The sequence below is a fragment of the Kogia breviceps genome, chromosome 1 (genome assembly GCF_026419965.1).
Source record: "Kogia breviceps isolate mKogBre1 chromosome 1, mKogBre1 haplotype 1, whole genome shotgun sequence".
NCBI lineage: Eukaryota > Metazoa > Chordata > Mammalia > Artiodactyla > Physeteridae > Kogia > Kogia breviceps.
The window spans coordinates 25,931,469-25,947,085 of NC_081310.1; the positions used below are offsets into that span (position 1 = coordinate 25,931,469).

The following is a 15,617-nucleotide window of genomic DNA, read 5'->3' on the forward strand; positions in this document are numbered from 1 at the left end:
TAAAAGAGCCTGGTATTGTCTTTAAAACATCCATACCGGACAAAGAGAAACAGAAAGTATAGTTTTTAAAAAGTCATTGAAATCTTGAATCAAAATTATGCATTTAAGGGAAGAGTGCAGGCTCCCAAGCAGAAATTACTTTTCTAACAATGGAGGAATGAAGCAACATAGATAATCATTGATTCAGAGAGAAGAATAAATGGCCACCTGAGAATCTCCTAAGGTCCTCTACATGTTAGAGAAAGGTAAAGAGACATCACAACCAGACTCTCACTTGATCACCCTGCAGTGTCAGAGATGATGGAAATGATGATACCACTGTCACCTCTCCGACCACCACCACTGGCTACAGTTTGGGGTGTACTTACCTTAGTGCAAGGCTTTCTGCTAGGCATTTTGTACCTTCTTTTACCGTCACAGATATGCTGTGAGATATTGTCCTGATTTTTTAGGTGTGTAAACTGAAGTTCCGGGAAAGTTACATGCTTTGACTGAGATCAAGCAGCTGGTTAATGACAGGTCTGATATTTGATCTCAGGTCCAACTGACTCCAGGACTTGGATTTCTCACCGTTTTGCTCTCAGGCCTGTTATTTCAAAAACAGCATTGGGATCTCTGGTGCTCATAAATTCTCCCTGCCCCCTCACCCCTGCCGCCATATTTGTCTGTATTACAGTAAAAGGGCTGCAGAGAGAAGTACATGAGGAACTAGAGTATAGTATCACCGTTGTGACTAGTGCTTTAGCTTGTTAGCATTCTGAGATTGTACAGTTTGGGATTATTTCCTTTGGCCTGTGCTGTTTTGCCTGGCTTTTTAATGAGATGAACACCCCGAGCAAGGTCCCCAAACAGCTGTTAGAAATGTGGAAGTTAGGCTTGTTTCCTGGGGAAGGAGATGGGTTGGAGGATGTGAGGAAAGAAGAAGGAAGACCAGATTGGTCAGACCCATCAATCTGAGCGCCTGCTTCCTGTTCTTGGTGCCTTGTAGCATCTGTCATCCCCAACGGAAACTCCATTCTAATGGTAAAAACTGTAGAACGCCTCAGCGATTTTTTTCATTAGAGGCCTATTTATAGCATAAAAACTCCCTTCTCGGGACTGTGAGGAATTGGAGAATAATGAGTTACTGAGGTCCCTGAAAAATAACTTTGGTGAGCGGCGGTGTCTCTTTCTAATAATAATGGCTAGAGTTCATTGGCTGCTTCACAGGAATAGTCCCTGTGTTAAGTACTGAGTATCCTTTTAATGCCCTCATAATAACTCTATGTGTTATTATTCCTGTTTTACAGATGGGGAGTCTGAGACATAGAGAGGTTAAGGAACATGTCCAAGGTCATACAGTGAATAAATGAGAGAGTGGGATTTAACCCAGGCTTTAACCTCAACACCCTGTGGTCTCTACTTCTTTCCCTGTGAGAAAAATGAGACTGTTTCTCTTAAGTACTTAGGTTGGACCCTCTTGTTCATCTTTTCTTCCCCCTTCGGACATTTTAAACAACAGTTTTACATTTATATAAAAATTGAGCCAATAATACAGAGTTCCCATATACCTGTCTCACAGTTTCCCCTATTATTAACTCCTAACACGAATATACACATTTGCTATAATTAATGAATCAATGCATTGTTAACTAAAGTTCATAGTTTAGTCAGAGTTCCTTATTTTTTTTTTTTTTTTTTTTTACACGTCATGGCCCTGTTCTGTTCCAGGATCCCATCCAGGATACTGCATTACATTTAGTTGGGATATCTCTCTAGATTCCTATTGGCTGTGACAGTTTTTGACTTTTCTTGTTTTTGATGACCTTGACAGTGTTGAGTACTGATCAGACATAGTTTAGGACACCCCTTTATTAGAATTTTTCTTGTAATTAGACTGATATTTTTCCTCATATTTAGACTGAATTTATGAGGTTTGAGAGAAACATCACAGAGATAAAATACCATTCTCATCACATACTTTCAGCATGATTTACGACTGTTGATGTTGGCCTTGATCACCTGGATGAAATTGTTATTTTTCAGGTTTCTTCACGGCATATGTCTTTTTCCCCCCCTTCTTTTCCATACTATATTGTTTGGAAGGAAGTCACTATGCACAACACCTTTGTTTTGCTTCCCTTCTTTTAGGGTAAAGTATCTACCTAATTTATTTGGAAAACTTCTGCATGGGAGATTTGTCTTGCCCATTTATTAATTTATTCAGTCTTTTATTTATATCAGTATGGTCTCATGGAAATTTATTTATACTGTGGGATATAATGCAGTGCTACTTCATGTATTTTATGGCTCAGATTATTCCAGCTTTGGCCATTGGGAACTCTTCTGGTTGACTCCTGTGTCACTTTCACACATCCCTATTATTGTATTTGAGCCCTTCCTTACTTTATGGCACTACAAGATGTTCTAGACTCATCTTGTATATCTCCCATCCCAGTCTTAGAATCAGCCATTTCTTCAAGGAGACCTGGTTCTTTTTTTTTTTTTTTTTTTTTTTTTTTTTTTAGATTTTCTGGAGACCTTAAAGTTTTATTTATTTTTGGCTGTGTTGGGTCTACGTTTCTGTGTGAGGGCTTTCTCTAGTTGCGGCGAGCTGGGGGCCACTCTTCATTGCGGTGTGTGGGACCTCTCACTATCGCAGCCTCTCTTGTTGCAGAGTACAGGCTCCAGATGCGCAGGCTCAGTAGTTGTGGCTCATGGGCCCAGCTGCTCCGCGGCATGTGGGATCCTCCCGGACCAGGGCACGAACCTGTGTCCCCTGCATTGGCAGGCAGATTCTCAACCACTGCACCACCAGGGAAGCCCAACCTGGTTCTTTTTATTGGAAAATGATATTAGAAACCAAAATCTGGGTGCTAGGTGTGCTCATCGCTACTGGGGTGTCATTTCTTCTGGCCCTCTCAGCTGACATGGCTAGGAAGTATATGTGTAAATGCATATACCTATAAATATTTCTATGTATAACCATCTATATATTATATTAAATATGAATTCTTACTGATGCCTTCAACTCTAATCCTTACCACATGGACCATTCTAGCCTCCTCCCCTGGCTTATTTGTGAGTATCCTCTCCAACAGTGAGAAAACCGGCTTCTACCCTCTGCCTTGCATTTACTTAATTGTTCAGTTTCAGTGTATATGTATAGAAGTATCAGAATTGTTAACTCGTACCCCCGAGGGAAACAACTTTCTCAACCAGAGTCCAGTGTTTATGTTTAGTTCCTTTTGCCTTTAGTCCTTAATCTTATAGATTGTAATTCTTCTTTTTTAAAATAATGAAAATAGCTAATGTTTTTGAGCACTCACTATGTCTTAGGGACTATTCTAAATACTTCAGATATATTATCTCTTTTAGGCCTCACAAGAACTCTGTGAAGAGGGATCTATGACTATATCCATTTTACAGATGAGGAAGCAGAGGCATAAAGAGTTTGTGTTTGTCTGACTAACCCGAGAGTCAGTCTGACTCCGGAGGATGTGTGTAACCACATTGGCTATACTGCTCATGAAACATAGGCGTTTAGGAGGCCTCTTAGTTTTGTTCCTTTTCTACTGGAGTGCAGTCACTGACATACTGAGTAAGGTTTGGTAATATAGGATTAAGTCTCTGCACAACAATTCTCTTCAATTTCTGTAAATTTACATTCAGTTGCCAGGGTCTGCACATGTAGTTTGGGAACGAAAGACAGGTGTGTAAACACTTGATTTTGAGTTATTGGTTTTGAGCTCATCTCCTCCTACTCTTGACCCTTTCCCACCCATATTTACTCTTCATACTGTGTGTCCTTCCTATTCCAATCTTTTTCTTTCTCCTACTTGCCTTGGAGGTTTTTCTCTTCTTTAACTGCCCATGGCCCCTCACTGGCTTTTCTGCCCTATATTGCCTTCTGGTACTTAGTCCCTACTCTGGCTTTGTTTACATTTATTTCCCTGGGTCTCTCTTAATTCCTCTTTTACTTTCCCTCCCAGCGTTCTAACCTTTACTCACCACCAGTACCAAAATGTACAATGGAAAATGTACAAGAAAGCATTGCAAGATTACCTTGACGAGTCTAGATAATGCTTCCATCCTTTACATGCTTTTACAGGCAAAAAAAAAAGGAAAAAAAAATCTCTGCACCTCCCTTTGTTCTTTCTCATCAGGAAAACCATCTAGCCAGGGGTCTTAGAGGCAGACTGTAACTGGCAGCCTTCCCAGAAACAGAAGAAAATCATTCTGTGACTAGGAGAACAAGGTGGAGGGTCTAGCTCAGAGCCAGTGTCAAGGTTACTTTGCTTTCTTTCCCTGAAGGGCAAAGTGCATTGGCTCCCACCCAGAGGGCCTGGCAGTGTCCTATGCTACATTGCTTCAAAGGCCACCCTCTACATAGATCTTTTTACCTGTACATTATCTATATTAGGGAAAGATCCAATTCTTGGAGAGTATCCTAAAATAGAAAAATGTTTTGCTGCTTTTAAAAAATGTTTCCATGTCTAATCTTCTGCTGATGATTAAGTAATGATAAATTATTACCTCAAATAGATTTCTGGGGAGAGAAAGCTCTAAATGGACAGAGTTATTCTTTTTGTCATAATAATCCTATTTCTTGGCTTGGAAGTTATACATCATGGGAGCGATGACCTCATACCAGAAGGTTTTTTTTTTTTTTTATTAAACCTTTTACCAATTCTAGAGTATTTTACTACCTATGCAATTTTAACATGATTTAATGCATTTATCTTAAAATCCCTGTACGTATTAAAAATCTGTGGTTTGAGCATAATAGCCTAATGCTCACCTCAGTCAGCCCTCTTACTCTGCATTGCATGCCTGAAGGTCCCTGAGAGTGATTAGAAGTTTTGTACTATTTCCTTATACCTCTCAGCTTAGACATCTGTCTGGTGTCTTCCAACCAGGTGTTCTTAAGTGTGATTTCTGTTTGGCTAAGAAATCAAATGAGCATAGCAAATCTCATCATGCTCCATCTCTCCCCTCTTTTCCTATTCTTTAAACAGGTCTTCCTTATGTCTCTTAAAAGTGTTTTGCTTTCTCTCACCTCAGGACCTTTGCTTATGCTGTTACCTCAGAGTCTTCACCCTGCTAATTCTCCCTTATCCTTAAGATCTCAGCTTTAACGTCATTTCCTCAGGGAAGCACTCCATGGAGCCCTGACCAGGTTTACTCTCTCTGAAGGTAAATACCCTAGACTTCCCTACTGTGACATTCATCACATAAATAGTTTTTGTGAATATAGAAAATAAAGAGTACTCAATAAATATTAGTTGGATTAGTGAATTCATTTTCCCCAGGGGTCTGTTGTATTACAAGTAAAAGTCTTAGAAAACTCATCTGGGTCTGGACATGACTTCCTTCCTTCACATACTACAAGAATTTGCACCTTGCCAAGGATGCCTGAGGTAGAGAAAGCAATCCTGGTTGTCTGCTCTGCCTTCAGATTTGGGCCTCGCCCCTGCTCCCCCCACCTTCCCATCCAGGCATTCTTAATCAGACACACATGTTCCCTTGGGAGTGAGGAGTGCTGGCTTTTCTCCTTACTGAGTTTAGATTATGTCACAATTTTAACCTTTCCATTTGGCTTCAGAAAGTACTTCTTCAGTCTTCACAAGTTTCTTTTTAAAATTTATTTATTAATTTATTATTTATTTTTGGCTGTGTTAGATCTTTGTTGCTGTGTGTGGGCTTTCTCTAGTTGCGGCGAGTGGGAGCTCCTCTTTGTTGTGGTGCACAGGCTTCTCGTTGCGGTGGCTTCTCTTGTTGCAGAGCATGGGCTCTAGGCACGTGGGCTTCAGTAGCTGTGGCTTGCGGCCTCAGTAGTTGTGGCTCGCGGGCCCTAGAGCGCAGGCTCAGTAATTATGGTGCACGGGCTTAGTTGCTCCGCGGCATGTGGGATCTTCCCGGACCAGGGCTTGAACCCATGTCCCCTGCATTGGCAGGCGAGTTCTTAACCACTGTGCCACCAGGGACGTCCCTGTATTACACTTTGATGTTCATGGATTGCTCTGTCCTGAGGGGGGCTGACTCAGGGTTGTGTGTGTGGCGTGTGTGTGTGTGGCGTGTGTGTGTGTGAGTGTGGTATGTGTGTGTGGCGTGTGTGTGGCGTGTGTGTGTGTGTGTGTGGTGTGTGGTTAGTGTGTGGGGGGTGGTGTGTGTGTGAGTGTGTGTGAGTGTGTGGTGTGTGTGTGGTATGTGTGTGTGTGTTGTGTGTGTGTGGTGTGTGTGTGTGGTGTGAGTGTGTGTGAGTGTGTTGTGTGTGTGTGTTGTGAGTGTGTGTGTGAGTGTGTGTGTGAGTGTGTGGTGTGTCTGTGTGTCGGGGGGTAGTATTTGTTCAGTGTTTGCCTTCCTCCAGCAGGCCTGGAGCCACAAGTGTTGCAGGAGCATGGTTTGTATTCTGTGTCACTCTGTTTTATGTGGCAGTTTCCTTGAGCTCTTTTCATGAGTGCTGATTGATTTTCACTGAGCCATACATACCTTTTTAAATCCCTTCCTGTTGTGACTTACGGCAAGTAGTCTTAAGACTGCTAACAGCTATGTTTCTCTCCAGATAGCTCAATATCCTTATTGACATTATGTCATTTGAAATTCAACGGATCAGTGTCAGGTAGGTGAAGGCAGGTATTATTATGTCTCTTCTCCAGATAAGGGTCGGTGGAGCTAAGTGGTCAGTCCCACTCCCGTCATTCACAGGGGGCACAGTGAGGATGGGAACCAGGTTTTCCTCTCGAACCTCATTTCTTGTTCTGTTCATAGAGCCAAGTAGCTTCTCTAGTTTAACAGTCACACCTTTCCTGTAAGTTTGGGAGTTTTAACGAGGACCTCCCTTCGTTATTAAGTTCCTTTACACCTTCCAACTAACCAGTTCTGGTTAGGATGTACCTTAGATCTTCCGAGTGGAGCCAGGAAAGGGAAGATGGAAAAGTCACTGGCCAGTAATCCTGTTGTCTCTGTCATGATTTTGTGATGTTGCTTTCCCTTTTGAAATTTCAAAAGTTGCACATTTTATCTGCTTCTTAGCCTATCAAGAACAGAAAGTTTCTTCCCAGGACTGGCAAACATAAAGCTGCTCTGAGCTTTGGGCACACGTCCAGGCCTTTCCAGAAAGCCTGCCTCCCTGGGATGCTGATAAAACTCTGCTAATAAGAGGGCAGGGGTCTGCCTCGTGTTGTATTGTTAGTCTTTTCCTTCTTCTCTTTATTCTTCCTTCTCTGCCTTCATTTCTCTTTTGTTTGAAAACGCTTTTTAATTCAATGTCTGGGTTTGTAGTGACTTTTCAAAGCCTTCTTGTGCTAAGCTGTGGGAAGGGCACTGTCACAAAGGGTAAAATGAGTAGATTAGCAATGCTAGTAGAAAATACCCGTCTGAGGAGGACAAAATGTGCACCTAAAGGTGAGTCCAATATGGATTAAGGTCCCCCTTCAGAATTCCCCTGGACCTTCCAAGGCTGCAACTTTCCATGGAAGGAAGTTCTATACAATGTGCCCCATAGAAATATGCACTACACAGAGATGTAAACAAGGGTATTGATTTTGTAGTTGTAAGTATGAGAACCTAACAATAACTTAACTACCTGTGCACTAGTAGAATACCTGTATTAATTATGGTGTGTGCATGCAATGGATACTATGTAACCCCGAGAAACAGTGAGAGCTAGAGGTCCTGGCGTGGATGGAGAGGTGTCTATGACATACTATTCATGGGGGAAAAAAAATCTATGGTTTATACATATTACATCTACTTAAATATGTAAACATATCCATAGAAAAGTCTAGAAGGATATACTTCTAACTGTTCACACCAGGTCATGGTAATAAGATTGCAATGAAGAGGGGTAGATATTTTGTTGTTTTAATTTATAGATATTTGCATATTTGTAATATTTACTTTTTTCAATAAATTGTTTTGTAATTTTAAAGCTAACAATTATGGGGGGTAAATGAGTAAATGACATATTGACATCTTTTAACATCTGTCTTTTACTATAATTTTGGATTTCTACCTGGGTTTTTTTTTAGGTTATGAACTTTTGAGGTGTTATCAGGGTCATTGAGTTGCTGGTCTCATTGTTGGCTGGATGCTCTTTTAGATTTTTAATTTAGTGACGTGAATTATCATCCCTCCATATCTGTCTTTTAATCACTGTCATCGAAAGAATATTCCCTCATTGAAATCTTAAAAAATATTAAGTGGCTGATAGTACTAATTAAATCACCCTTCTTTTGAGAAGTGCAAAACCGTTCTGTAAGAGTCACCGTAATGTATGCAAACGTCAGGTTTTCCTGAGTTCTATGCTGTCACACCACCTATGTGCCTACCCCCGTTCTGGGCTCAGTGCTCGTCAGCAAAGAAGGGAAATTATTCACAGAAAAAGTCATCTTCCTTATAAAAATGAAATATTAGGATGCCGCCTCATCATTATCTTCTTCAATTCATGATACTTGGTTTGGGTGAAGAAAGAAGTAATGAGTGCTGTGTGGGGGCTCTCAAAATAATTGAAGTCCATCATTTCAGGGGGAGTTAGGGCTTCACCATATGAATTTGGGGGGCCATAAACATTCATACATAACAGATGATGTGACAAGTGACCCGAATATTGAAGGTTCACTGACTAGAAGTTCATTCATTTCATTTTGCTCGTGCTTTCAATGAATCCCAGAGCCCAGATTGATTTCTTCTAGCTTTCTGTGAGGGAATGAAACTTTTGTTTCTCTCTTTTTTTCATCTGTACTGAAGATTTAGAAAATACTGAATTATTTCTATGGTTTTAAATGCCAACCTTAATTAATGGTTTTATGTCTTCTATTTCTGCTGTAGCTATGTGAATATTATTGTTCCAAATGTCTTCGTGTCCATATTGGTGAAAGAGTGATCTCCGCAGCAGTGAAAACAGTTAATTTCTTTCCCTTTTGTGTTTGTACGTCAGTTCCAAAAGTTCAGCGTTAGATTGGCTTTAGTTGCATTTCTGCCTTGATCACAGACTAGCTCTCTGCTATGAACTTGAGACCTGTGAAGTTTAGACACACCTATGAAAGTCCAGGCGGCGGTTTCATATATATGGATCATAATATCTTTTTGTTTCTTTACAGTTCGTTAACTAAGCGAACAATTTGTTTGAAGTCTCATCAGATGGCAATTTAAAAATCTGCTACATATTTTTTTTCAGCTGAGAAGTTTTAATTAGATCTTTCGCTAAAACAAAGTGTCCCAGCTCTGTCAATAAAACATGCTTTGATTAATTTATAGTCCCTGTCATCTTCTCTGGCCATCATCAATGGATGCACCTTGTTCCTGGGGCTGGCTGGTCATTAGTGAGGCAAAGTACTGTGTGCATGGGACACAGCCCAGCACGTGCCCGACTCAGGAGTGGCTATAAAGCCTTCTTTGAATGTGACGCATGGGACAATAACACTCAAAAGTTGTCCTTTTTGTCAGCTGTTTGTCTCTTCCATTGAGTGAGGGGCTGCACCTACCTTAAAGAGAACAAGCTCGTGTTATCAGTAACACAAAAGGAGGGAACTGTGCCCCCATGACGACCCTGTCTCTTTTTGTGCCCTGGTCCTTGTTTCACCCAAGGTGGACTCAGCTGAGCCATCAGAAGAAGTCGCCCTCGCGATGAATGGCTTTGCTTATCAAGTTTTTCTCCTTTACTTTCCAAAACCCAACTTTCTACTCACACTGTTTCTCCCACTTGAAACACATTGTCCTCTGGTAATTTGAAAAGCGAAAGGATAATTTTGTGAGGACATTTTTGGTGCTATGCTGAAAGCCTGGTGATCTTTGTAAAAATTAAATTTACACATTATCTTTCCTAAACCTAGGCCCTTCCGTCCATCAGAGTTCTGGCCTACTGTCTGTTATTTCCTCAAATGTTATCACAGTCGATTTTGTGGTCTCTGGCTTGAGTGAATCCAGAATTGGAAACACATAATCTTGTTGTATACAGGTTACTCTGAAGTTGCTTCAGGACTCGCTAAATCTTCTCTTCTGTGTCTTTTTTTGCCCTGTGTGGGTTTTTCCAAAGTTTATGGTCCTGTTTTTTTTTTTGTTGTTGTTGTTGTTTGTTTGTTTTAACTTACCAGTCTTTCCCCAGCTCCCCAGCCACCACTTAAAATAATAAACGGTAGTCAGGCCGTTTTCAGATGCTTTAACTTCACTGACCTTGCCGGGAACTTCTAGGTGGACTATCCATTGATCACTTGCCCAAGTTTTCCTGAGGCATGGCTAGGACAGGCTCTGGTGTCCAGGGCTGGTTTTGAGTCTCCAGAGCCAGTTGAGTGCAGTGACTTTCTGTTTCTTTCTCAGTGCAATCGCCTCCATCCTGAGGGCCTGGCTTGACCAGTGCGCAGAGGACTTCCGAGAGCCCCCTCACTTCCCTTGCTTACAGAAACTGCTGGATTATCTCAAGCAGATGATGCCAGGCTCTGACCCAGAGAGAAGAGCACAGAATCTTCTTGAGCAGTTTCACAAGCAAGAAGTAGAAACTGACAGTGAGTACTTATTTGTTTGATTCCAGGGAAGAGGCTAGATTCTGATCCTGCAAACCTCTGCAATGAGGAAATGTTCTCCCTTTACTTGTTGAACAGGAGGCCTCGGTTTCCCTCAGGACAGGCTGCTGGGGGATTGGGGGCTGTGGTAAAATTCTCAAGGTTATTGAAGTACAAATTACAGAGCCTATAGCGTTTTAGAGCAGAGAAGAGGATGTTCAAGATCACCTAGTCCGATTGCCTCATTTTATACGTGAGGAAACAGTGGCTCAGAGGTGAAGTGATTTCTCAGGGTTTCCTTTAATACCATAAAGAGGACGCTCTCCTTGATAGTCTTTTACCTTTCCTTGTCATCACGCACCATTGCTGAACTGGAATTTGCTCTTCATTGTCTGCCTAATTGGTTCCTCCTTCTAGCAGGTGAAAACGCATCACAAACCACCACCCCCATTCAGCAGGCGAGGAATTAAATCCAGTTCTGCTCCTGCCTTCACAAAAGCTTGAAAAGCTTGAAAAGCTCAGAAAAGATGTTTCTCCTTCAGCCGGGAAAGCATCCCTGTAATCTGTCCCCTGCTGGGGCAGATTACCATCATTTCGCATCTCTGATGGCCTCATCCAAAGGAAGTCTCTGTGGCTGTTTTTTCCTCTCTGAGGAATTGACTGCTTATTTTCAAGGACAGAGGAAGGGCCACCACTGCAGGTCACGGGCAGCTTGGAACCATCAGGCTTTGAAGAAAGTCAGAAAGAGGCTAGGGCGGTCTCTCAGTGTGACGTTTTATCCCCTCACTGGCTGCTGGGGGATGGTTGCCATGGCAGCTGACCCACTTGGAGCTTCTGACAGGCGCTTCCCTGAAGTGACGCCTGATTTCCTCAGTGAGGGAAAGGAAATGGTTCCTCAACACCGATAAGGGAAGCTGCATCAGCGCCAAAGAAAATAACCTTAAATTCCAAACGGGACCTGTTGAATTTTTTATGTGTGGGGGACCAGAGAGGGGAAAATGCAATTGCATCATTAAAAGCTGACTGCCAAGTCCTCGGTATCTCAGATGACTTCATGTGCCGGGAATGTTTGAATACCAGGGGCACTCCTCCCGCAGCCGGACCTCAACTCCCTTCAGGGCCTCCCCTCCTGTCTTCGTGCTGGAGTGGATACAGGATTAGAGCCCAGCTCTCCCCACGGGAGCTGCCCCTGGCTTCCGGCCTAATTGGGGAACCAGTGGGACCAGTGGTTTATTGTTTCCAACCGGGACCGGAAGACCAGCTCATCTGGCAGGCTGAGGCCGGGGAGAACGAGATGGCCTGACTTTGAAAAAGCTTTCAGGCAATCCCAGAAATGAATTTTTCTCTGCGTTTGGAAATTTTTAATCAAGAACTCTCTAAACTCTCTGTTTATTAAGGACAGGAATCATTACCGAAAAAGAGTTTTAGGAGCTTGGTTCCCAAGTGCTTAGTTTACCCAGTTTCATGCCGGCAAAAGCAAACAAGCTCCCCTACATGTTTTCCAAAAGTGAAATTTTGCTTCAGGTTTTTACCTACTGATAGCTGGAAGAGAATCAAAAGCAGAAACAGTGAAAGCATGGACTAGACCCCGGAGAGAAAGGACCATGTAATCTTCAGATACAGCAGCGTTGATCCAAGGCACATATCAGGCTGCTATCGAGTGCTGGGTGAATGAGATCAAGCCTTAGCACATATACTCCTTGGCTGAAGTGGGCCAGCCTCTGCATTGCAGAGCGACTGGGACAGATTTATGCACAGTGGTTAGCAAGAGGGTTGAGAGGCCCATTCTGAACCTTTGGGATTTCAGATATCTTATTCCTCCACCCAATGAGAGAGGACCAGAATTGTGTGGAGGAAAAGTGGTGAAATCATGGGGTTTTAGCTTTCTTTAGCTCATGCTTGTTTGTGTCTCAGACTCCAGAGGCAGGCAGAGGTCCCCTCCTTCCTTACCCGGTTGTAACCAACCCCGTGCACATCAGTACCTTCAACTCCAGGGTGAGGCGGCCAGCCTTAAATCATATACCTGGCACCAAAGTTGGCAGATACCCACGTGGTGCTCTGACAGGGGAGGTGATGTAGGGTCCACTCAGCGCCCCCTTTCCCCCTCGGAAACTAAGAAAAGCCCACCCCAACTTGATCCAAGATGCCTAAAAGTCTTTTATTCTGCAAAGGCTTACAATGTAAACCTTCTGGGGGAGTAGTAACACCCCGATTTAAATGTCTGCTAAGATATGACTGAATGCAGCTAGATTTTTCTCCTTGAGAATGGATTTGACAGGCAAAAGAGCAAGGAGTGTGAAGGGGGATGAGGCTAGGGAACAACCCAGGAATTGGGGAAGGTGTCCCCAGAAGAGAGGCTAGGGACCCAAGGTCAATGTCTTCCAGGTCCACAGTCTTTCACAATGGAGACTGGAGGTCCTGTTCCATGTGCTGAGCACTTATGCTTTTGATTTGGAGTCCTAGGTAGAAAAAATTTATTTTTTCCTACTTCTTCAGTCTGTATCCTATTAATTTGCTAATCGATACTCTTATCTCTAATAAGGCTCAGGTGAATTTAGCTTAAGGCTATTCTACTGCTTCATGCATACTTTTTTTTTTCTTATTAGTCATCCATTTTATGCACATCAGTGAATACGTGCAAACCCAATCTCCCAATTCATCACACACACACCCCCCACCCCCTCCGCTTTCCCCCGTTGGTGTCCATACGTTTGTTCTCTACGTCTGTGTCTCAATATCTGCCCTGCAAACAGGTTCACCTGTACCATTTTTCTAGGTTCCACATACATGCGTTAATATACGATATTTGTTTTTCTCTTTCTGACTTACTTCACTCTGTATGACAGTCTCTAGATCCATCCGCGTCTCTACAAATGACCCAGTTTCGTTCCTTTTTATGGCTGAGTAATATTCCATTGTATATATGTACCACATCTTCTTTATCTGTTCATCTGTCGCTGGGCATTTAGGTTGCTTCCAAGACCTGGCTATTGTACATAGTGCTGCAATGAACATTGGGGTGCACGTGTCATTTTGAATTATGGTTTTCTTTGGGTATATGCCCAGTAGTGGGATTGCTGGGTCATACGGTAACTCTATTTTTAGTTTTTTAAGGAACCTCCATACTGTTCTCCATAGTGGCTGTATCAATTTACATTCCCACCAACAGTGCAGGAGGGTTCCCTTTTCTCCACATCCTCTCCAGCATTTGTTGTTTGCAAATTTTCTGATGATGCCCATTCTAACCAGTGTGAGGTGATACCTCATTGTAGTTCTGATTTGCATTTCTCTAATAATTAGTGATGTTGAGCAGCTTTTCATGTGCCTCTTGGGCATCTGTATGTCTTCTTTGGAAAAATGTCTATTTAGGTCTTCTGCCCATGTTTTGATTGGGTTGTTTGTTTCTTTAATATTGAGCTGCATGAGCTGTTTATGTTTCTGGAGATGAATCCTTTGTCCATTTATTCGTTTGCAAATTCTGAGGGTTGTCTTTTCATCTTGTTTACAGTTTCCTTTGCTGTGCAAAAGCTTTTACGTTTCATTAGGTCCCATTTATTTATTTTTGTTTTTATTTCCATTACTCTAGGAGGTGGATCGAAAAAGATCTTGCTGTGATTTATGTCAAAGAGTGTTCTTCCTATGTTTTCCTCTAAGAGGTTTGTAGTGCCCGGTCTTACATTTAGGTCTCTAATCCATGTTGAGTTTATTTTTGTGTATGGTGTTAGGGAGTGTTCTAGTTTCATTCTTTTACATGTAGCTGTCCAGTTTTCCCAGCACCACTTACTGAAGAGACTGTCTTTTCTCCCTTGTAAATCCTTGCCTCCTTTGTCATAGATTAGTTGACCATAGGTGCGTGGGTTTATCTCTGGGCTTTCTATCTTGTTCCATTGCTCTATAATTCTGTTTTTGTGCCAGTACCATATTGTCTTGATTACTGTAGCTTTGTAGTATAGTCTGAAGACAGGGAGTCTGATTCCTCCAGCCCCGTTTTGTTCCCTCAAGACGGCTTTGCCTATTCAGGGTCTTTTGTGTCTCCATACAAATTTTAAGATATTTTGTTCTAGTTCTGTAAAAAATGCCATTGGTAGTTTGATAGGGATTGCATTGAATCTGTAGATGGCTTTGGGTAGTATAGTCATTTTCACAATGTTGATTCTTCCAATCAAGGACATGGTATATCTCTCCATCTGTTGGTATCATCTTTAATTTCTTTCATCGGTGTCATAGTTTTCTGCATACAGGTCTTTTGTCTCCCTAGGTAGGTTTATTCCTAGGTATTTTATTCTTTTTGTTGCAGTGGTAAATGGGAGTGTTTCCTTAATTTCTCTTTCAGATTTTTCATCATTAGCGTATAGGAATGCAAGAGATTTCTGTGCATTAATTTTGTATCCTGCAACTTTACCAGATTCATTGATTAGCTCTATTAGTTTTCTGGTGGCATCTTCAAGATTCTCTGTGTATAGTATCATGTCATCTGCAAACTGTGACAGTTTTACTTCTTCTTTTCCAATTTGTATTCCTTTTATTTCTTTTTCTTCTCTGATTGCCATGGCTAGGACTTCGAAAACTATGTTGAATAAGAGTGGTGAGAGTGGTCAACCTTGTCTTGTTCCTGATCTTAGAGGACATGCTTTCAGTTTTTCACCATTGAGAACGATGTTGGCTGTGGGTTTGTCATATATGGCCTTTATTATGTTGAGATAGATTCCCTCTGTGCCCACTTTCTGGAGAGTTTTTATCATAAATGGGTGTTGAATTTTGTCAGAAGCTTTTTCTGCATCTATTGAGATGATCATATGGTTTTTATTCTTCAGTTTGTTAATATGGTGTATCACATTGATTGATTTGCGTATATTGAAGAATCCTTGCACCCCTGGGATAAATCCCACTTGATCATGGTGTATGATCCTTTTAATGTGTTGTTGGATTCTGTTTGCTAGTATTTTTTTGAGGATTTTTGCATCTATATTCATCAGTGATATGGTCTCTAATTTTCTTTTTTTGTAGTATCTTTGTCTGGTTTTGGTATCAGGGTGATGGTGGTGTCATAGAATGAGTTTAGGAGTGTTCCTTCCTCTGCAATTTTTTGGAGGGGTTTGAGAAGAATGGGTGTTAGCTCTTCTCTAAATGTTTGAT

At 41.8% G+C, this 15,617-nt stretch overlaps 1 protein-coding gene across 3 annotated transcripts in view; it reads left to right on the forward strand.

Moving 5' to 3' along the window:
• Positions 1–15,617, forward strand: part of RGL1 (ral guanine nucleotide dissociation stimulator like 1) — a 281,220-nt gene that overhangs the window by 216,401 nt on the left and 49,202 nt on the right. For all 3 annotated transcript variants that reach the window (XM_067029293.1, XM_067029307.1, XM_059074830.2), the window contains one exon: positions 10,300–10,484. In XM_067029293.1, coding sequence (XP_066885394.1) covers positions 10,300–10,484 — 185 coding nt within the window. The remainder of the gene's footprint in view (positions 1–10,299; positions 10,485–15,617) is intronic.